Source organism: Hypanus sabinus, chromosome 25 (assembly GCF_030144855.1).
Source record: "Hypanus sabinus isolate sHypSab1 chromosome 25, sHypSab1.hap1, whole genome shotgun sequence".
Classification (NCBI taxonomy): Eukaryota; Metazoa; Chordata; class Chondrichthyes; order Myliobatiformes; family Dasyatidae; genus Hypanus; species Hypanus sabinus.
This window is the reverse complement of record NC_082730.1, coordinates 13,758,563-13,782,073: the sequence shown is the minus strand read 5'-3', so window position 1 is coordinate 13,782,073 and position 23,511 is coordinate 13,758,563. Positions and strand designations below refer to the sequence as shown.

The following is a 23,511-nucleotide window of genomic DNA, read 5'->3' as shown; positions in this document are numbered from 1 at the left end:
AAGGTTTACCAACCACCAGCTTCCGTGTCCAGCACATAATTCTCTGTAACATCCACCATCTCCAATGGGGTCTCACCACCAAGCACATCTTTCCCTCTCTCCCACTTTCTGCTTTCCACAACAATCACTCCCTATGCAACTCCCATGTCCATCCATCCCTCTCCACTGATTTCCCTCCTGGCACTTATTCTTGCAAGAAGAACAAATGCCTCATCTGCCCCTGCAGTTCATCCTTCACTACCATTCAGGACCCCAGACAGTCCTTCCAGGTGAGGCAACACTTTACCTGTGAATCCGGTGCTCCCGGTGCAGCCTCCTGTATATTGGTGTGACCTGACGTAGATTGGGAGACCGCCTCACTGAGCACCTATACTCCATCTGCCAGAAAAAGTGGGATCTCCCTGTTCCCATCCATTTTACTTCCACTTCCCACTCCCATTCTGACATGTTAAGCCATGGCGTCCTCCATTGTCATAATTAGGCTACACTTAGATAAGAGGAACAACACTTTATAATCCATCTGTGTGGCCTCCAACCTGATGGCATGAACATCGATTTCTCTACCTTCCTGTATTTCCCTGCCCCCTTTCATCATTCCCAATTCCCCTTTCCCTTCTCACCTTATCTCCTTACCTACCTATCACCTCCCTCTGGTGCTCTTCCCCCTCTTCTTTCTTCCATGGCCTTCTATCATGTCAATAGACAAGTCCTGTTACATTCCCCCTTCTCCAGCCCTGTATAGGTTTCATCAAACAACTTCCCAGCTCTTTATTTCACACACTCTCCCTCCCCCCAGTTACACCTATCATCTTGTGTGTCTTCCAGCCCTAACCCCAACTTTTATCTTTGATTCCTCATCTTTTTTCTTCACTCCTGATGAAAGATCTCAGCCCAAAACATCCATTGTAATCTGTTCCATAGTTGCGGCCTGGTCGTCTTTGGAGGAGAAGTCCTGACCGGGTCTCTGTGAATAAAATGCTGCTGACTTTGCTTGTTTTGATTGATTTCCTCCCCTGTGATTGACAGACAGGACTGGACATTTGCATAATCAATGTTGGTTTGAGGAATGTTCACTCTTTCCACAACAGTGCTTGAATACCTGTCGACACTAAAGATGTCGGAAACTGGAGTTCGGAATACACTCCTGGAGGAATTGAACAGGTCAAACACCATCTGTCAAGGGGAGGGGAAATGTCAATAGTTTGGATCAAAACCCTGCATCATGTGAGTGGAGAATGAGATAAAGTAGAAAGGAGTGGAAGAGGTGTGAGACTGGGTCCATTAGGTGGTTAGGGACTGAGGAGAGGTGAAGCACAACATCCAGATGGAATGGGGAAGAAAGAGAGTGGAGTTTGGAGGTGTGTAAGAGGTTGAAACAGATCAGGAGAAAAGGGGAGAAATGCAGCTGAGGGAAGAATACATCCAGCTGGAGAAATCCCCTTCAGTGGATTCATCAGGTCTACCATTGCTGGAATCTGATCTTCCTCCACCATGTTCAAAAATATTTGTTTGCCTTGTGTTATTCTTTTCTCCTCAAATCTCCTCAGTTTCAGATGCATTGTGGGCAGAGGAATCTGTAAGAGGAGTTGTGGGAAGAGCGATCACAATCGATTGTCACTATGAAACACATTACCACTCACAGGCAAAGTACTGGTGCCATGGACGGACTCGTCAATGTTCAGTTTTAGTGGAAACAAAAGGGCAACACGGACGGAGTGGACGAGTGTCAATCACAGATAAACAGAACCTGAGCAAGAGAAAATTTACTGTTACTATGGTGGATCTTCACTCCGGAGATACAGGATGGTACAGCTGTGGAATTACAACACCAGGGAACGATCCGATGTTTAATGTTCATCTACAAGTATCTGATGGTAGGTTTCTCAGGGATTGACTTTGTACTTTTCATAAAGTAAGTGTCCAGACTCTGTCCATCCCTCACTATCTCCACATTCATATCAGTGTCAAATGTTCTCTTCTATACGGTAGGTCATTGAACCCAGTCACAAATTAATTATCTCCTGAAAGCCACCAAACAGATATCTCACATTACTGTGGAATTATGAGCAGTTTTTAATAGGAGATTTAATTTACATCTACAAGTAAAGTAAATGTCTCATGATCTCTGTCCCCACCCTGTCCATCCCTCACTATCTCTGCATTAACATCAATGCCACATGTTTCCATCACTAAACCCAGTCACAATATCATTTTCTTCTGAAAGACAGCAAACACTACTACTACTACTTTACTTTATTGTCACCAAACAATTGATACTAGAGTGTACAATCATCATAGCGATATTTGATTCTGCACTTCGTGCTCCCTGAAGTACAAGTCAAAGTAAATATAAAAAAAATTTAAATTATAAATCATAATTAGAAAATAGAAAAGGGAAAGAAAGTTAGTGTAAGTCAGGTACAGATATGTGGAAGGTAGAGCCCAGATATGGGTCAGGATCCGTTCAGCAGTCTTATCACAGTTGGAAAGAAGCTGTTCCCAAATCTGGTCGTACGAATCATCAAGCTCCTGAACCTTCTCCCAGAGGGAAGAGGGACAAAAGGTGTATTGGCTGGGTGGGTCATGTCCTTGATTATCCTGGCAGCTCTGCTCAGACAGTGTGCGTTATAAAGTGAGTCCAAGGATGGAAGATTGCTTTGTGTGATGTGCTGGGCTATGTTCACGATCTTCTGCAGCTTCTTCTGGTCTTGGACAGGACAGCTTCCATACCAGGCTTTGATGCACCCTAGAAGAATGCTTTCGACGGTGCATCTACAAAAATTAGTCAGGGTTTTAGTGGACAGGCCAAATTTCTTCAGCTTTCTCAGGAAGTAAAGGCGCTGGTGGGCCTTCTTGGCAGTGGACTCTGCTTGGTTAGACCAAGTCAGGCCATTTGTGATATATTTGTCATTTTTGTCACATGTGACAGTTATCTCGCATTACTGTCTTAAAACAAGCAGGGGCTGCTTTATTTGGTACGTCCTGTACCTCATAAAGTGGCCAATGATTGGATATTCCTGGTCTTCTGCTTCTGTGGCCCATCCACTTCAAGGTTCGATATGTTGTATTTTCAGATGCTCTTCTGCACACCACTGTCATAACACATGTTTATTTGAATTCCTGTCACCATATGGGAGGCAGGGTTTGAACATCGGCACAACATTGTGGGCCGAAGGGCCTGTAATGAGCTGTACTATTTTATGTTCTATGTTTCTGTCAGCTTGGACCATCCTGGCCTTTCTCCTCTGATCTCTCTCATAAACAAGGTATTTTTGTTCACAGAATTGCTGCTCACTGGATTTTTTAATGTTGTTTACACCATTCTCTGTAAACTCCAGAGACCGTTGTGGGTGAAAATCCCAGAAGATCAATACTTTCTGAGATTATCTAACTTCACCATCTGGCTGCAACAATTATTTCATCTTCAAAGTCACTTAGATCACCTTTCTTCCTCATTCTCATGTCTGATCTAAACAAAGACAGAACCTCTTGCCTATGTCTGCTTCCTTATATGGACTGTATTGCTGCCACATGATTAACTAATTGGATATTTGCATTAATGAGCAGGTGAACAGGTGTATCTAATAAAGTGGCAGAAGAGTGTTTGATTTTCAGATGTATTTTCAGTGTCGGAATGTTTAATTCTTTCCCACAGAACCCGTGTCCGTTCCTGTGCTTCGATATCTGTCACCAGCAAAGGTCTCGCGTCTCGGGGGCTCAGTGTCAGTTTCCTGTGAGTCCCTCCAGGGATCCCTTCCCATTCAGTACAGCTGGCATGAACAAACCTCATCTGGGTATCGAAAGGTATCAGGCACCAATGAACTGGCTCTGCATTGTCAATCATTCAACCAGCAGCACCATCAATATTACTGCAGAGCCTCAAATCGGCTTGGAGCAAAATCCAGTGGAATGGTTAATGTGACAGTCTTCAACAACAGAGAGATCTGCAGTTATGTGACAGAAATCAATGGCACCAGTAAGTTCTAATTCCAAGGGAGGAAACATTTAAATATTTATTTTCATTACTGTATTACTGCTGCTCTTGTACTTCCAGTGAGGGTAAGGAATTTACATCTGTAGAAGCTACACATTGCATTGCATGTAACCCTAGGTAATTTCTAAAGTATGTATGTGTTCAGCATAGCATTGTGGGCCAAAGTTCCTGTATTGTGGTGTAGGATTTCTATGTTTCCATCTTTCAAGGCAGTTGCCATTTAGCACCATCTTGACTTTGCTCCACCCTCCGAGTCCATTGTTAAGAAGAAGGTTTTGGGGTACTTGGAGGTATTTGATAAAACATGGTTTCCATATGGGGAAATCTTGTCTGAAAAATCAGCCTCAGAAAGCAAGGACGTCCTTTTCTTTGATTTATTTATCAATAGAGAGCAGAGTAGGCTAAATTTATTTAGCCAGAGGGTGTTGAATGTGCGGAATTACTTACCACAGACGGTTTTGGGGGCCAAATCATTGGGTGTATTGAAAATGGAGCATGATAGTTTCATGTTTAGTAAAGGCATCAGAGGTTACAGGGAGAAATCAGGAGAATGGGATTGAGTGGGATAATAACTCAGCCATGATGGAATAGTGGGGCAGATTCTACGAGAAAAATGGTTTAATTCTGCTCCTGTGTCTTATGGTCTTCACTAGCTTTAGAATTTCGTGAACAGTCGAAGTAAATTATTGGCCACTGAAACTGAGTTTCAGACAGCTGATTGAAATACCTCACTCACTTTGAGATATGGGAAGGGAATTTGAGTCTATGTACAGATATGAACAAGTCTGCTGCATTTCATGGATGTGAACAGGATAATAAGCTTTCAAAATTCATGCAAAACTGTGTGGGAATGTCAGTCCTATGTGAAGGATGGGCAAGTCTTCAGCTTGCTGCTCCACGAGGTTAACCTGTCTCTGTGCCGAACTGAGCCGGTGGCCTGTACAGTAATTAACGGCTCCTTCACTGGCTGCCGTGATGACTGGTTGTATGGCTGTGGACTCACATTTGTGAATTTCAGTTCCAAATCTACTTACTCACTTTTATTTTTTGCATGGTTTATTTTTTTTACGACACATTGTGCATTTGACAGTTTTTTTAATGGATTCTATATTTTTTTTGTTTTGCAGCTGTTTGTAAACAGAAATCTGAAGGCTGTATATAGTATTCATACTTTGACATTAAATGTACTTTGAATTTTGAAATTGAACCGCAATATGATTGGCTGTGATCCAATAAGCTGTCACACCAATGCAATAAAATAGAATTCTGATATTAACCTTTGAAAAGTATGTTACAGTTTAGAGAGGATGCAACAGAGTCATAGAGATATTGGTTACAGAGTCAGCGGGAGACGCTCATGGAGTGAGTACTGTTTTGGATTCGCTCCATAACCTTTACTTTTTTTTTAACCTTTGATCACCCTTATTCAGCTTATTTTTACCTATACCGAAAGTTTCTTTGTTAATTTTTTTTTTGATCTTACTGCCAAGAGTATGTTGTGAACTTTTGAAGATATGCAAACAGAAATGTCTCTCAGGTCTAAGGGACGAGAACCCGGACGTAATCCGAACGGTAATGGAAAGAAGCAGACTCCGCCACAACAAACTCAATTAACTTATGAATTGTTTATGGAGGTTTTGGACAAAAAATTTGATCAACTACAACAATTTTTTAAAGAAGATATAAAGGCTTTTCAAGAGTACATGGTTAAGACGGATTCAGTAATTAACCAGCAACAAGCTCTTATCGCATCTCTGCAAGAAGATGCTCGGAAGCGAGATTTGACTATTGAAAAACTGCAACAGGATTTAATTTTGACCATTAAGCTGATGGAAACCCTTAAAGCCAAGAGTGACGATTTTGAGAATCGGTCCAGAAGACAGAACCTATGTATACTTGGTCTTCCAGACGGCATAGAAAAAGATGACCCTTCGAAATATTTTGCTCAACTTTTAAAAGAAGCGTTTCCGACTATTTTCCCGAATAACCCTCCTTTATTGGATCAGGCACATAGAAGTCGGTGTCGATCACCGAGTGCTACAGACAAACCTTCGGTTGTGATTGTCCGGTTCCATTACGTACACGACAAAGAACAACTTATACGTGCAGCTCGTCGGGCAGGAATGGTTAAATTCCAAGATTACTGCTTCCGTCTGGTTGAAGACTTTAGTCCTGATCTTTAAAAAAAAGGCTTCTTTTTAAACCGTTAATGGCTGAATGTTATGAGAAAAATCTGAAACCTGCGCTCCTCTACCCTGCGAAGCTTCGAATTTCTCCGTCGAATGCTCCACGCCAATGTTTTTCTTTCAACTTCAGAAGCGAGAAATTATCTGGAGAAGAACTTCCCTACTGCTATAGACACCACTCTCGAATAAATGAATGATTCTGATCATGTAAGATGGTTCTCGATTTCTTAAACCAGAATTAACCTCTGGTTATTGGTGTAGGTTTATCCTATACTTTATACTTAAGTTAAAGTGTGTTTTCGTTATATCAATTGTTTTGCCTTATACACGTTAACCATTATACTACATTCTTGTCTATTAACTTTGTTCCTTCGAAGGTATATTTTTAACTCTTTGGAGGTGAATTTTTTTTTTGATTAAGATGGTGGTTTTTTGAAAAAGATTTTTGGTTTTGCTTAAGATGGCGTTATTTTTTTCTTTCTTTCGTCTTCTTCCTACAATGCAGCGCTTATCATAGCTTAAATATTTTTTGTTTTGTCTGGGCTAGAGCCCGATTTATAAGTTTTTTTTAGTGACTATATTCTTATTTTTTACAACTAACTGTACTTAGAAATATGGTTTTTATTATAGCGATTTTAATTTTTAAAGTTGGGCTGATTTATTAATATATATCCTTTATATATGGAGTGTTCTTCCACTGACATAGGGGTAAAATTAGTCTCATTTTTTCCTTTTTTTAAGTCATATGTTGACTTTTTCTCTTTTTCTTGGGGGGTGGGGGGATGGTCTGTTTTCTAATACTATTTTTTTTGCATCAATTTGTGTTAGTTTTTTTCATTTGGGCTGTTTTTGAACTTCAAACATGTCTGTGTTGTCAACACTTCCGGGTCCTCTCTTTACTTTTGTTCCTCTTCCGGGTGCATGAGTTTACAAGTTGGTTAACCCTTTCTATACCAAAGGGTTGATTTTAGGATTATGGCTCAGACCATTAATTTTGTGTCTTGGAATACTAATGGTTTAAATCATCCAATTAAACAAAAGAAGATTTTCAAAGTATTACAAAGACTTAACACATATCATTTTTGTACAAGAAACCCATGTGAGGAAGGAGGACAAATTTCATTTTTTTAGATTTTGGCAGGGTCAACAGTATCACGCAAATTTGAACGCTAATGTAAAAGGAGTTTCAATTTTTATTGATTCCTCTATTCCATTTGTTCAACATGATATTTTTTCAGATCTGAATGGTAGATTTTTGCTAATTATGGGTTTACTTTGTAATAAAAAGGTTGCTTTGGTTAATGTTTATGCTCCAAATGTGGATTGTCCTGACTTTTTTAAGTCCTTATTTACTTCTTTACCCAATCTAAATGAATATAAGTTAATAATGGGTGGTGACTTTAATTGTTGTTTAAATCTTTTGATGGATAAATCTTTATCTATTTAGACTTTACCTAATAAGTCGGCCACTTGTATTAACTCTTTTTTTGACTGACAATGGAGTTTTTGATGTTTGGAGATTTCGGCATCCTAACGACAAAGAGTTTTCTTTTTTCTCACGTTTATCACTCTTATTCGAGAATTGATTATTTTTTTGTAGACTCTTGTTTTATTCCATTGGTAATCGGTTGTAACTATGATATTATAGCTATCTCTGATCATGCTCCATTATTACTTTCTATGAAATTTATGGATACAGCTTCTAATGCCAGACAATGGCGATTTGACTCTACCTTATTGCAAGACTTGGACTTTATAAAATTTATGATGGAGCAGATCGACTTCTTCTTTTCAACTAATTCTACAGATGATATCTCCTGCGGAACACTTTGGGACACTTTTAAAGCGTATATACGTGGACAGATTATTTCTTATTCTGTCGGTTTGAGGAAACATACTAAGACGGAAACTCTTTTATTGGTTGATAAAATTAAAGAGATTGATAAGAAATATTTGATCGCTCCTAGTAAGGAGCTTTACAAACAAAGGGAACATAGTTTATTACTTACATCCTCAATTGAAAATCAATTGATGAAAACGAGATCTGATTTTTATATACATAGTGATAAATCTGGTAAACCGTTAGCTAGTCAATTGAAGAATGCTTTGGTTAAACGTCAAATCACTAAGATTTGTCAGCAGAATGGGAATTTGACAGTTAATTATGATGAGATAAATAAGACATTTCAAGACTTCTATACCTCCCTGTATCAATCTGAATTTCCTCAGGATCGTAATACCATGTGTGATTTTCTTGGGAAATTAAATTTTCCAAGATTATCATCTGATGATCTTTCAATATTGGATACTCCTATTATGGATGTAGAAATTAAAGGGGCTATTTCCTCAATGAATTCTGGGAAAGCACCGGGTCCAGATGGTTATGCAGTTGAATTTTTAAAAATTTTTTCCGCTACTCTTTCCCCTTGGTTATTTAAGGTTTTTGAGGAAGCAATTAGATTGGGGAATTTGCCATAATCTTTTTATAGAGCTTCCATTTCTCTAATATTAAAGAAAGATAAACACCCTACTGACTGTGCATCCTATAGAACAATATCTTTATTGAATGTAGATTCCAAGATTTTTTCCAATTTACTGGCATCCAGATTAGAGAAGGTATTACCCAAAGTTATTTCAGAAGATCAAACCGGTTTTATTAAAAATCGCTATTATTTTTTTAACATTAGGAGATTATTGAATATTGTTTATACTCCCTCACATGACATTTCAGAATATGTGATTTCATTAGATGCGGAGAAAGCATTTGATAGAGTTGAATGGCCTTACTTATTTAATGTGTTGGAGAAGTTTAATTGGATTAAATTGATTTATCATACTCCAGTAGCCTCAGTGTTTACCAATAATCAAAGATCTCCCTTTTTTCGCCTATTTCGGGGCACTAGACAAGGATGTCCTCTTAGTCCATTACTGTTTAACATTGCCTTAAATCCTTTGGCAATTGCCTTCAGACAATCACAGGATATTTTGGGTATTAATCGTGGGACAGACATTCATAAGTTATCTTTGTATGCAGATGATTTATTACTATTCATTTCTAACCCTGAGAAATCTATCCCAGCAGTTGTATCATTATTGGCTCAATTTAGTGAGTTTTCCGGGTATAAGTTAAATCTTTAAAAAAATGAATTGTTTCCTTTGAATAGACAGGTCCCAATTTATGGAAATTTACCTTTTAAATTAGTTAATGATTCTTTTATTTATTTAGGGATCAAAATCACAAAAAAACATAAAGATTTATTTAGATTTAATTTTTTACCCTTAATTGATTAGATTAAAGGTTTGTTTACTAAGTGGTCACCATTATCTTTATCTCTAATAGGTAGGATTAATGCTATTAAGATGGTTATTTTACCTAAGTTTTTATATATTTTTCGAGCAATACCAATTTTTATTCCGAAATCTTTTTTTTACTAATGTTGATTCAAAAATTTCCTCATATATATGGCAGAATAAAAATCCCAGGTTAGGTAAAATATATTTACAGAAGACAAAGAAGGAAGGCTTGTTAGCATTACCTAATTTCAGATTTTATTATTGGGCAGTTAATATTAGATACTTGTTATGCTGGTTGAAAGATTGAGGTGGATCTTTTGGCCCTCGTTGGGTGAGGTTAGAATTGAAATCTATATCAGCTTATGCTCTGGGTTCTATTTTAGAGATTTCTCTCCCTTTTGCTCTTTCTAAATTGCCAAAACGAAGTGACAACCCGATAGTTAAACATACTTTACGTACATGGTTTCAATTTTGGAGATTTTTTGGGTTGACTCAATTCATTTTAAATATTCCTATTGTATCTAATTGTTTTTTCCACCCTTCCATTATAGATCAAGCTTATTCGGCTTGGAAAACTAAGGGATTACTAAGATTTTCTGATTTATTTTTGGACAATTGTTTTATGTCTTTTGAGCAATTATCCAACACATATAACTTGCCTAGATTTCATATTTTTAGGTATTTACAGATTAGACTTTTTTAAGTTCTGTACTCCCCACGTTTCCCAATTTTGTGCCTTCAGATATTTTGGAGAGTTTATTCGAATTAGACCGTTTTCAAAAAGGGCTTCTTTCAAAACTTTATAATATAATTATGAAGATACGTTCAGAGCCCCTTTATAAGACCAAAGTGGATTGGGAAAGAGAGCTTAACATTATTTCTAGTGAGAATTGGGATAGAATTCTTCAATTAGTTAATACATCATCGATATGTGCCAAACATTCATTAATACATTCATTAAGGTCGTACATAGGGCCCATATGTCCAAGGATAAATTAGCTCATTTTTACTCTTATATTAATCCTATCTGTGATAGATGTCAATCTGAAATTGCGTCTTTAACTCATATGTTTTGGTCTTGTTCATTTTTGGAAAAATATTGGAAAGATATTTTTGAAATTATTTCTGCGGTTTTGAATACTGATTTACAACCTCAACCTATTACCGCAATTTTTGGTTTACCAATGTTAGACTCACTGCATTTATCTTCTTCTGCCCGTCGAATGATTGCATTTCTAACTCTGATGGCTAGAAGATCTATATTGTTGAAATGGAAGGAAATTAATCCTGCCACTGTATTTAATTGGTTCTCTCAAACTATGTTATGTTTAAATTTAGAAAAAATTAGAAGTGGTGTTTTTGAGACTTCTATTAAATTTGAAAAGTTATGGAGACCATTTATTCAACATTTTCATATGATGTAATATGTCCCTGTTCCAGGTTCATTTGATTTCCCAGCTTTTAGCTTATGTATGTTGAGAGGACCAGAAGTGACGGCATTGATGAATATTTATTCTTGTGAGATATTATAAACAGCCCCCTTTTTTTCTCTTTTTTTTCTTTTTTTGCTTCTTTTTTCTTCTTAATTAGTTATTAGATTAGTAGATTAGCTAATTTTGCATTATATTTTTTTTCTTTCTTTTTTCTGTTTTTTTTTATATCATATATTATGAAATATTTAGACTTACCATGGTCATACATATATTGTATGGTTTATGTCCTGGTAAACTCATTTATATTGTAACTATTGTTTGTGTTTTTTTTTCATCTGTAATGGAATTTGTATGTTTGTAATTTCTTTATTAATATATCATTTGTATTCTGTCCATATTACCAATAATAATAAAAAGATTTAGAAAGAAAAGAAAGACAGAGATATTGGTTGAGCAAACAGGAGCTTCGGCCCAAATCGTCCATGCTGACCCCAGTGTCTTCCTGAGCTTCTCCCATTTCCTCACAATTGGCTGGTATCTTTCTAAAGCTTTCCTGTCCATGAACTTGTCCAAATCTATTTGAAACATTGGATGTGTACCCACCTCTGGCACTTCCTTTTGCAGCTTTTTCCACGTACACACTGCTCTGTGTGGAAAACTCCGCCCCTCCAAGACTTTCCCCTCTCACCTTAACCCGAGGCTCTTTAGTTTCCAACTTCCCTAACCTGGGATAAAGACCGTGATTATAAACCATACCTTTGCCTGTCTTAATTTGTAAACATTTATCAGGTCACCGCTCAGCTGTGTTCACTTCAGGGAAAACTGCCCCAGCCTATCGATAACCCAAACCCTCCAGTCCCAGTAGCATCTTTGTGAATGTTTTCTGTACCTTCTCTAATTGAATCACACTCTTCCACTGGAACTGCACAGGGTAGACAAGGTGAGGTCTGGTCAACATCCTTTATAGTTGTAACATGTCATTCCAACTATACTTAATGCCCCATCCAAAGAAGGCAAGCGGGCCATACTCATTGTTCAACACTTTGTCCACCTGTGTTGTCACTTTCAGGGCCCAATGTAGCTGCACGCCTCATTCCCAACAGTGTAAGTTGTGTCCTTGTTTAATTTCCCAAAATGCATCACTTCACACACCCTGAGTTCAATTCCATCACCTGTTCCATTGGCCACTTTCCTAGTTCAAAGTTCAAAGTAATTTTATTACCAAACTATGTATACCATAAACAATCTAGAGTTTCATCTTTTCGCAGATACCCACAAAACAAAGTAACACAATAGAATCCATGACAAACCACGCACAATAATGACTGACAAACATCTAATGTGCAAATGAGGATGAATGGTGCAAATAATAAAAATATGTAAACAATTAATACATGGAACATGAGACACCGAGTCCCTCAAAGTGAGTCCAGAGCTGCGGAGTCAGTTCAGCACTGAGATGAGTGAAGCCAATTCAGGAACCCGATAGCTGCAGATCACCAAGTGCTGACAAACCTGGTGGCGTGGGCCCCAGGACTCTGGCACCTCCCACCTGATGGTAGTAACGACAAGAGAGGGAGACGGGTCAAATGCAGGCAGATGGAACAGGCCCAACTCAGGGTCGTTGCTGGCACAGAGTAAAGGGGCTGAACACCAGATCATTTTCCAGGACCCCATGTAAACTTGGACAACTCTTTCTACTGTCCACTGCACTACAGTGTCATGCACACATTATTAATCATGTTACCTACATTATAATTACAAACTTTCATATCGATGACAAATAACAGTGGTTTACAAATAACAGCACTGATCCCAATGGCACACCACCGGTGATAAAGTCTGGTGTTGTCAGAAAACCAAATCCTCACTTTCACAATCTGACTGCTTCTATCATCAAAAAACTCAAGTCATAATTTTGGAGAGATTTCCCATGCACAAAATCATGTTGACTATCCCAGATCTTGCCTTTTCAAATTAAGGCAGATCCTGTCTCACACAATCGGCTCCAGTAAGTCACCTACCACTGACCTTGGGCTCACCTGTCTGGAATGGGACTGGATCAGTAATCTATTGACTTAGAAATGTGGAAACACACCGAGACATTAGTGGGCAGTGGCAATGATGACTCCAATCAAATAAAAATCATTACTTGTGAAGAGCTGTGAGCACGTGATGAGGGACGATGCTGTTGTCTTCTCAGTCCATGTGGAATTCAATTGTACCAATTGATAGTGTCGCAGATTCCTTAGAACACAGTGACAGCTTTAAATAAAACATATTGAATTTTATTCTGTTCTTGATATTGTGTTTTTATTGTTCTCCATCAGATCCAGAGTAACAATGATTTTGTTCTCCTTTACACTTGTGTACAGGAAATAAGATTAAACAACCTTGAATCTGCTTGTGAAAATTTTATTTTATCTGTCCATTTTCTGAAGAACTTCACTCTCAGTTTCAGGTGCTTTATGGGCAGAAGATAAAGTAAGAGGAGTTGTGGGAAGAGCGGTCACAATCGATTGTCACTATGCACTAATGTACCGTTCACACACAAAGTACTGGTACCCAACGTCGGATCACCAATGGACATTGTCAGTGAATGCAAATGGGCAAAATGAGCTTCATGGAAGAATGACAATCAGAGATAACACATCCCTGGGAATATTTACTGTTACTATGGAGAATCCTGTCCCTCAAGATTCTGGAACTTACAGATGTGGAATTACAACATCAGGCAATGATCCAACCTTTGAGATAGTTGTAGACCTTTCTAGCGGTAGGTTTCTCGTATATTGTCTTGATGTCTCCACTGAAATGTCTGATTCATATTTTCTCTGGTTGGAGTGAGGGCTGCACGGATATCCGGAGGCTCCACAGTGAGGCAGAGTCCTGTGTGTTGTGGGCTAGGAACGGGGAAACCCCTCTCATGATTCTCTCATTCAATGCGGGGTCTGATCCACTGATGGGAAACCGATTTTCAGTTGGAGGCTCAGTGCATTTTCCTGCCACTGAACTGTGTAAAATTTCACACTGTCAGACGTTTGAATTCAGACCAAAGCAAATGGTCTGATGTTAATAGGTTGATATCAAATGTGTGTTTCTCATGGTGTGAATAGCTTGAAATTCATAAAAAGGGAATCAGTTCCAGAGCTAAACAGACTTCATTCAGTTCTCCCACAGCAGACTTTTCCACCACTCATCCCTGCTTCATGGATCAGTAACTCCCCCCTCCCCCACATGCTAACTCTCTTTGTCTCTGTGAATGCGCTCCAGGAATCCATTCCCCAGCACCCACAAAACAGATTCTGCCTATCTTCCCTATCTCTGACTTCTTTTTCAATCTTTTTATTATTGTTATTGATATCAACAAAATACAATTGATACATAGATAATTGGATTACAAACATACACATTTCAACTGCACATGAAAGAATACATAAGCAATGATTACAGTATAAATGAGTATTCCCAAATCATGGATGATACAATATATAAATAAACAAGGCAAATCTAGGTATATCATAATATATTAAAAAAAACAGAAAAAAGAGAAAGAAAAAAAATTATGCAAAAAAACTAATCTAATAATCTAATAACAATAAAGAAAAAAACAAAAAAGGAAAAAGAGAAAAAGAAAAACTGGAAAAAAATGGGCTGTTTATAATATCTCACAAGAATACAAAATCATCAGTGTCGTCAACTCCGATCCTCTCAACATATATAAAATCAAAACTGGAAAATCAAATAGGCTTGAAACAGGGTCATATTACATCATATGAAATTATTGAATAAATAGTCTCCATATCTTTTCAAATTTAATAGAAGTATCAAATACACCACTTCTAATTTTTTCAAAATTTAAACTTAATATAGTTTGAGAAAACCAATGAAATACAGTGGGAGGATTAATTTCCTTCCAATTCAGCAAAATAGATCTTCTCGCCATTAGAGTAAGAAATGCAATCATTCGACAGGCGGAAGAAGATAAATGAAGAGAGTCCATCATTGGTGAACCAAAAATTGCAGTAATAGGATGGGGTTGTAAATCGATGTTCAATACCACAGAGATAATGTCAAAAATATCTTTCCAATATTTTTTTCAAAAGCGGACACGACCAGAACATATGAGTTAAAGATGCTATTTCAGATTGACATCTATCACAAATAGGAATAAAAATGAGCCAATTTATCCTTGGACATATGGGCCCTATGTACGACCTTAAACTGTATTTGTGAATGTTTGGCACATATAGATGATGTATTAACTAATTGAAGAATTCTACCCAATTCTCAATAGGAATAATAAGATTAAGCTCTTTCCCAATCATTTTTTGTCTTATAAAGGGGCTCTGAACATATCTTCATAATTATATTATAAAGTTTTGATATAAGCCCTTTTTGAAAAGGGTTTAATTCAAACAAACTCTCCAAAATACCTGAAGACACAAAATTTGGAAAAGTAGGCAGTACAGTATTTAAGAAATGCCTAATCTGTAAATATCTAAAAAAATGAAATCTAGGCAAATTATATTTATTAGAAAATTGCTCAAAAGACATAAAACAATTTTCCAAAAATAAATCAGAAAATCTTAGTAATCCCCTAGTCTTCCAAGCTGAATAAGCTTGGTCTATAACTGAAGGGTGGAAAAAACAATTGGATACAATAGGAATATTTAAAACAAACTGAGTCAACCAAAAAAATTTCCAAAATTGAAACCACATATGTAAAGTATGTTTAACTATCGGGTTGTCAATTCGTTTCGGCAATTTAGAAAGAGGAAAAGGGAGAGAAGTCCCTAAAATAGAACCCAGTGCATAACCTGGTACCGATTTCATTTCCAGGCTCACCCAATGAGGGCTAAAAGATCCATCCCAATCTTTCAACCAACATATCAAATATCTAATATTAACTGCCCAATAATAAAATCTAAAATTAGGCAATGCTAACCCGCCTTCCTTCTTTGCCTTCTGTAAGTATATTTTACCTAACCTGGGATTTTTATTCTGCCATATATATATGAGGACATTTTTGGATCAACACTAGTAAAAAAAGATTTCGGAATAAAAATTGGTACCGCTTGAGAAATATATAAAAATTTAGGTAAAATAACCATCTTAATAGCATTAATCCTACCTATCAGAGATAAAGATAATGGTGACCACTTAGTAAACAAACATTTAATCTGATCAATTAAGGGTACAATATTAACCTTAAATAAGTCTTTATGGGTTTTTTTGTGATTTTAATCCCTAAGTAAATAAAAGAGTCATTAACTAATTTAAAAGGTATATTTCCAGAAATTGGGACCTGTCTATTCAAAGGAAACAATTCACTCTTATTAAGATTTAATTTATACCCAGAAAACTCACTAAGTTGAGCCAACAACGATAAAACTGCTGGAATAGATTTCTCAGGATTAAAAATAAATAATAATAAATCATCTGCATACAAAGATAACTTATGAGTATCTGTCCCATGATTAATACCAAAAATTTCCTGTGATTCTCTGATAGCAATTGCCAAAGGTTCTAAGGCAATATTAAATAATAGTGGGCTAAGAGGACAGCCTTGTCTAGTGCCCCAAAATAAACGAAAAAAAGGGAGATCTTTGATTATTATTAAACACTGAGGCTACTGGAGTGTGATAAATCAGTTTAATCCAGGAAATAAATGTCAGACTAAAATTAACCTTCTCCAACACATTAAATAAATAAGGCCATTCAACTCTGTCAAATGCTTTCTCCGCATCTAATGAAATAACACATTCTGAAATGTTATGTGAAGGAGTATACATAATATGCAATAACCTCCTAACATTAAAAAAAGAATAACGATTTTTAATAAAACTGGTTTGATCTTCCGAGATAATTTGGGGTAATACCTTCTCCAACCTGGATGCAAGTAACTTGGAAAAAATCTTGGAATCTACATTCAATAAGGATATTGATCTATAGGATACACAATCAGTAGGGTCTTTATCTTTCTTCACTATTAAAGAGATGGAAACTCTATAAAAAAAGATTGTGGCATATTTCCCAATCTAATTGCTTCTTCAAAAACCTTATATAACCAAGGAGAAAGAGTAGCGGAAAAACATTTTTAAAATTCTACTGTATACCCATCCGGACCAGGTGCTTTCCCTGAATTCATGGAGGAAATAACCCCTTTGATTTCTGCATCAGTCATAGGAGTTTCCAATATTGAAAGATCATCTGGTGATAGTCTTGGGAAATTCAATTTCCCAAGAAAATCACACATGGTACCACAATCCTGAGGAAATTCCCAATGATATAGGGAAGTATAAAAGTCTTGAAATGATTTATTTATCTCATCATGGTTAACTGTCAAGTCCCCATTTTGCTGACGGATCTTAGTAATTTGACGTTTAACCAAAGCATTCTTCAATTGACTAGCCAGTAGTTTACTCGATTTATCACTATGTATATAAAAATCAGATCTGGACTTCATCAGTTGATTTTCAATTGAAGATGTAAGTAATAAACTATATTCTGTTTGAAGTTCAACCCTTTGCTTGTAAAGCTCCTTACTAGGAGCAATCAAATATTTCTTGTCAATCTCTTTAATTTTATCAACTAATAAAAGAGCTTCCTTCTTTATGCGTTTTCTCAGACCAACAGAGTAAAAAATAATCTGTCCACATGCTTTAAAAGTGTCCCAAAATGTTCCATAAGAAATATGTTCCGTGGAGTTGGTTGAAAAGAAGAAGTCGATCTGTTCATTCATAAATTTAATAAAGTCTGGATCCTGCAATAAGGTAGAGTCAAATCGCCATTGTCTAGCATTAGGAACTGTATCCATAAATTTAATAAAAAGTTTTAATGGAGCATGGTCGGAAATAGCTATGATATCATAATCACAACCAGTTACCCAAGGAATCAAGCAAGAGTCAATAAAAAAATAATCAATTCTCAAATAAGAACAATAAACATGTGAGAAAAAAGAAAACTCCCTATCTTTAGGATGCCAAAATATCAAATATCAAAAAGTCCATTATCAGTCATGAAAGAGTTGACACAAGTAGCTGACTTATTGGGTAAAGTCTGAGTAGATATAGATTTGTCCATCAAAGGATTTAAACTACAATTAAAATCACCACCCATTATCAATTTATATTCATTTAGCTTAGGTAAAGAAGTAAATAAGGACTGAAAAAAATCAGGACAATCCACATTTTGAGCATAAACATTTACCATAGCAAACTTTTTATTACAAAGTAAGCCCGTAATTAACAAAAATCTACCATTCGGATCCGAAAAGATATCGTGTTGGACAAATGCAATAGAGGAGTCAATAAAATTGAAACTCCCTTTACGTTGGCATTCAAATTTGAATGGTACTGTTGATCCCACCAAGACCTAAAAAAGCGATAATTATCCTCCTTCCTCACATGAGTTTCTTGTACAAAAATGATATGAGCATTAAGTCTTTGGAATACTTTGAAAATCTTCTTTCGTTTAATCAGATGATTTAAACCATTAGTATTCCAAGACACAAAATTGATGGTCTGAGCCATATTTCTAAAATCAACCCATTGGTATAAAAAGGGTTAACCAAATTATAAACTCTTGCACCCGGAAGAGGAACAAAAATAGAGAGCGGACCCGGAAGTGATGACATCGTAGACATATTTGTAGTTCAAAAACAGCCCAAATGAAAAAACTAAAACAAACTGGTAAAAGAAAAATAGAGTTAGAAAACAGACCACTCCCCACCCCCACAAGAAAGAGAAAAAAAAAACAACAGCCAAAATTCGTTTGGAAAAAGGAAAAAATGAGACTAAATCTACCCCCATATCAGCGGAAGACCACTCCGTACATAAAGGATATATATAAAAAAATCCACCCAGAATTTAAAAACTATGATCACTATACCAAAACCAAACTTCTTAATATACTTGGTTGTAAAAAAAAACGATAAGAATATAATCACTAAAAACTTATAAATCGGGTTATAACCCAAACAAATCAAAAAGTATTTAAACTATGATAAGCGATGCATTGTAGGAAGAAGACAAGAGAAAAAAAATAACACCATCTTAAAAAAGCACCAAAAATATTTTTCCAAAAAAACCACCATCTTAGTAAAAAAGAATTCACCTTTGAAGGGGTAAAAATACACCTTTGAAGGAACAAAAATAATAGTCAGCAATATAGTATAATGGTTAAAGTGTATAAAACAGACCGATTAATATGACGAAGGAACACTTTAACTTGAATATAAAGTATAGAATAAACCTACACAAATAGCCGGAAACAAAGTCTGGTTTGAGGAATCAAAAGCCATCTGACACGATCAAAATCCTCATTTATTAGGAATGAGAAATCATAGCAGTAGGGAAGTTCTCAATCAGAAAACTTTTTGCTTCAGATGTAGAAAGGAAAACTCGGCGTGGTGTATTTGAGATTCTAAGCTTCGCAGGGTATAAGAGCGCAGGTTTTAAATTTTTCTCATAACATTCAGACATCAGAGGTTTAAAAAGAAGCCTAGCCTTCATTACTTCAGGACTAAAATCTTCTACCAAACGGAAATTGTGATCCTAAAATTTAACCATTCCTACCTGCCAAGTCACATGAATATGTTGCTCTTTATCATGTGCGTAATGAAACCGGACAATTACAACCGAAGGTTTAGCTGAGCACTCGATGATCGACACATAATTCTATGTGCGCGATCAATTAATGGGGGATATCTGGAAATACAGACGGGAACGCATCTTTTAAAAGTTGAGCAAAGTATTTCGAAGGGTTGCCTTGTTCTATGCCGTCTGGGAGACCAAGTATACATAGGTTCTGTCTTCTGGACTGATTCTCAAAGTCGACACTCTTGGCTTTAAGTGTTTTCACCAGTTTAGTGGTCGAAATTAAATCCTGTTGCAATTTTTCAATTATCAAATCTCGTTTCCGACTGTCTTCTTGCAGAGATGTGATAAGAACTTGCTGCTGGTTAATTACTGAATCCATCTTATCCATATAATCTTGAAAAGGCTTCATATCTTGTTTAAAAATTTGTTGTAGTTCATCAAATTTTTTATCCAAAACCTCCAAAAACAGTTCATAAGTTAATTCAGTGCATTGCGGATGAGCTTGCTTCTTTCCATTACCATTTGGGTTCGGCCCAGGTTCCCGTCCTTTAGATCTAAAAGCCATTTCTGATTGCATATCTTCAAAAATTCACAATAAACTCTTAACGATAAGTCCAAAAAAATAGCAAGAGTCTTTTGGTGTAGGTAAAAATAAGTTGAATAAGAGTGATCAAAGGTTAAAAAAAGTAAAGGTTATGGAGCGAATCTAAAACAGTACTCACTCCATGAGCATCTCCCGCTGACCTCCCTATCTCTGACTTCTATGATTTTATAAACTTCTATCAGGAATCCCCTCAGCTTCCTACAGTCCAGCAAAAAGAATCCAAGTTTTTCCTACTTCTGTCCATGGCTAATACACTCCAATCCAGGTAACTATGTTTTATTGATTGATTGATTGAGATATACCGTGGATTATGCCCTTTGAGCATTGCCACACAGCAATCCTCAGATTTAGCCCTAGCCTAATCATGAGACAATTTACAGTGATCAATTAACCTACCAACTGGTAGGTCTTTGGACCGTATATCAAAACTGGAAATTATATTCAACATGAAGTCAATCTTCCCTAATGCATCAGGAGTATTTGAAGGCACTGGGCCTGTACTCATTTGTGTTTAGAAGAATGAGGGAGGATCTTGTGGAAAGCTATAGAGCATTGAAAAGCCCAGTGGGTGTGGAGAGGAGGCTTCCTACAGTGCGAGAATCTAGGACTACAGGACAAAGACTCTGTATCGGATGTCCTTGAACAGAGAATTGAGGGGGAATTTATTTCGCCAAAAGCTGGTGAATCTGTGGAATGCATTGCCACAGCAAGCTGTGGAGGCCAAATCATTGGGTATATTTAAAGCAGAGGTTGATTCTGCAGGGCATCAAAGGATAGAAAGAGAAGGCAGGAGAATAGATAAAGAGGGATAATAAAGCAGCCATGATTGAATGGTGGAGCAGATTCAATGGACTGAATGGCCTAATTCCACTGCTATATCTTATTGTCTTATGGCCTATGGTCTTTCTAGTTCTCCAGTCACATACGATTTCTTATTGGCTTCATATCGATATGTTGTGTTCTGGGATAATGGCAGACTCGGCAGTTCAGGCAGCTGCGAGGATTCAGAGACTCAGAGAGGTTGATGAGCTGCTCAGATTCCAAACTGGTCAGTCCTGGTTGAGATACAGAATTGCTGAAATCTTCAGAGTGTTTGATTTTCAGATGTTCACTGATTCTTTTCCACAGAACCCCCATCTGTTCCTTTGGTTCGATTTTCACCATCAACAAGTGGCTTAAGTTGTGGGGACTGCATGTCTGTGTCCTGCGAGTCTGTCCATGGATCCCTTCCCATTCAGTACTCATGGTATGAAAAGACGCCATCTGGGGATTCAAAGATCTCTGACACCAACAAACTGGATCTACATTGTCAATCCTTAAAATACAAAAAATATCTGTATTATTGCAAAGCCTCAAATAATCAAGGAGAAAAGTCCAGTCAAATGGTCAACATGTCCATCTCCAACAGTGTCAGCACCTGCAGAAATGTGACTGAAGTCAACAGCACGGGTAAGTGGTGCAGGGTTTGATTCTTTATGATGGTTGATGGAGTACAACTGAATGACTGATGTGTGCTGGATATTGTGTTGTTGGAACTTCACTCAGGAGCATGGAGTGTATGTTGTCACCACCTTTCAGAGAATGAAAAGCCTTTCAGCACGGCAGTTCAAACGTGAGTCACTCACCACAGGGTCTCCTGTCTCTGATCTGCTGCCATATGCTGGGTGTGAATGGGTCTCAGCTGGTGATATTTCTGGCTATTAATTAAGATAGTCCTTCTGAGATAATCTACTGCGAAGTTTAAAGTAAATGTATTGTCAAAGCCAATATTTGTCATTTTATACTATCCTGAGATCCATTTTCTTGCAGACATTCAGAGGCGATACAAATTCATAAAACAAAATCAATGAAAAACTACATACAGTCAAATGTATCAACAACCAATATTGAAAAGAAGACAAACTTTACAAATAGAAAAGGAACAAATTATTAATAAGTAAAAAATAATAATATTGAGAACATAAGTTATAGTGTTCTTGAAAGTGTCCACTGGTTGTGGAATCTGTTGAAGTGAGTGAAGGTATCCATGCTGGTTCAGGAGTCTGATGGTTGAAGGGTAATAACTGTTTCTGAACCTGGTGGGGTGAGACCACCTCCTCACTGGCAGCAGCATGAAGAAAGCATGGCCTGGATGATCGCAGTCCTTGATGATAGATGCTGCTTTCTCATGGCAGTGTTCCTTGTAGACTTTTGTCCATATTTGATCTGCCTGAATTTATAAACAATTATCTGTTCTGTATTTTATAGGAAATGTGCTGAGTCATAAAATCAAAGCAGTTGTATCTTGATAAAATGCGCAGAAATCACATGGATTGTGAAAGTCTGTGTCCTGGAAACCAACATATCTTTTCCTAGTGGATGGAATTGTGAGATGTGACCTCTAAAATCTGTGAATCCAAGTTCACTGAGTCTCCAAGCAGAAGTGTAAAATGATTGAGCTCAAATGAATCCTCTAATGAGTCGTTTCAAGGCCAGAAACATTATTGTACACGTTAGGGTTAAATTGGAACCACTCAACCACTAAACCACTGGGGGCCTGGATAAGTTGAATTGGGTCTTACTATTTTCCAAATTCAGCAAATCAGAATTACTTGGACAAAAACAATTAATATTTTTGAGAGAGTGGCAATAAAAACTATGTAGATAATTACCTGGATTGATATAGTCTAGAAAAGGGAGGAATATAATGAGCTTTGGGAGACCTTGTATATATTTCACTGAAGGTAAATATGCAGATGCAGCAGGACGTAAAGAATGCAAATTGTATTCAGACTTGCAGAGAGAAGATTTGAATAAAGTAACAAGCATGAAAAACTGTAATGTTACAGGGACTTTATCAGTTGGAAATAAGTTCAAAGTTCAAAGTATATTTATTATCAAATTATACAGACTTGAAATTTGTCTCCTTAAAGGCAACCACAAAAAATGAAACCCAATTAAACCCATTAGAAAATGATTGTCAAACATGCAATGTGCAGGAAATAAGCAAATCATTCAAACTGTTATAGTAAGCAATTATTCAGATTCAAATTCAGATTCAGTTTATTGTCATTTAGAAACCACCAATGCAATGCAGTTAAAAATGAGACAACGTTCCTCCAGAATGATGTCACAAAAGCATATGACAAAACAGACTACACTAGAAAATCCACATAATGTTTGGCAATACCCAATCCAGTGTCCGGAGAGGCTGCTGCATATTAATTTCGCACTACCGTCTTAGCCCGTTCCCCGGAAAGGAGCTCCAAATCCACCAGACAAACAAGACCAAAAACTAAAGCAACAAGACGTGCACAAAACCACATAGTTACAATAGTGCAAACAATAGCATAATTGATAAAACAAAAAAAACTATGGATGCAGTAAAAATAGTCCAAAGATGTTTAAGGTCTATAAG

At 36.9% G+C, this 23,511-nt stretch overlaps 1 protein-coding gene across 2 annotated transcripts in view; it reads left to right on the top strand.

The window, feature by feature from the left end:
- The window catches only part of LOC132381033 (Fc receptor-like protein 5), a 61,913-nt gene that overhangs the window by 13,384 nt on the left and 25,018 nt on the right, over nt 1-23,511 (top strand). The window contains exons 2-5 of one of the 2 annotated variants that reach the window (XM_059950142.1): nt 1,548-1,874; nt 3,656-3,976; nt 13,363-13,683; nt 21,243-21,563. In XM_059950142.1, the coding sequence (XP_059806125.1) occupies nt 1,548-1,874; nt 3,656-3,976; nt 13,363-13,683; nt 21,243-21,563 (1,290 nt within the window). Of the gene's footprint in view, nt 1-300; nt 1,875-3,655; nt 3,977-13,362; nt 13,684-21,242; nt 21,564-23,511 lie in introns of those variants that run through there. The other variant, XM_059950143.1, reaches the window with a different exon arrangement.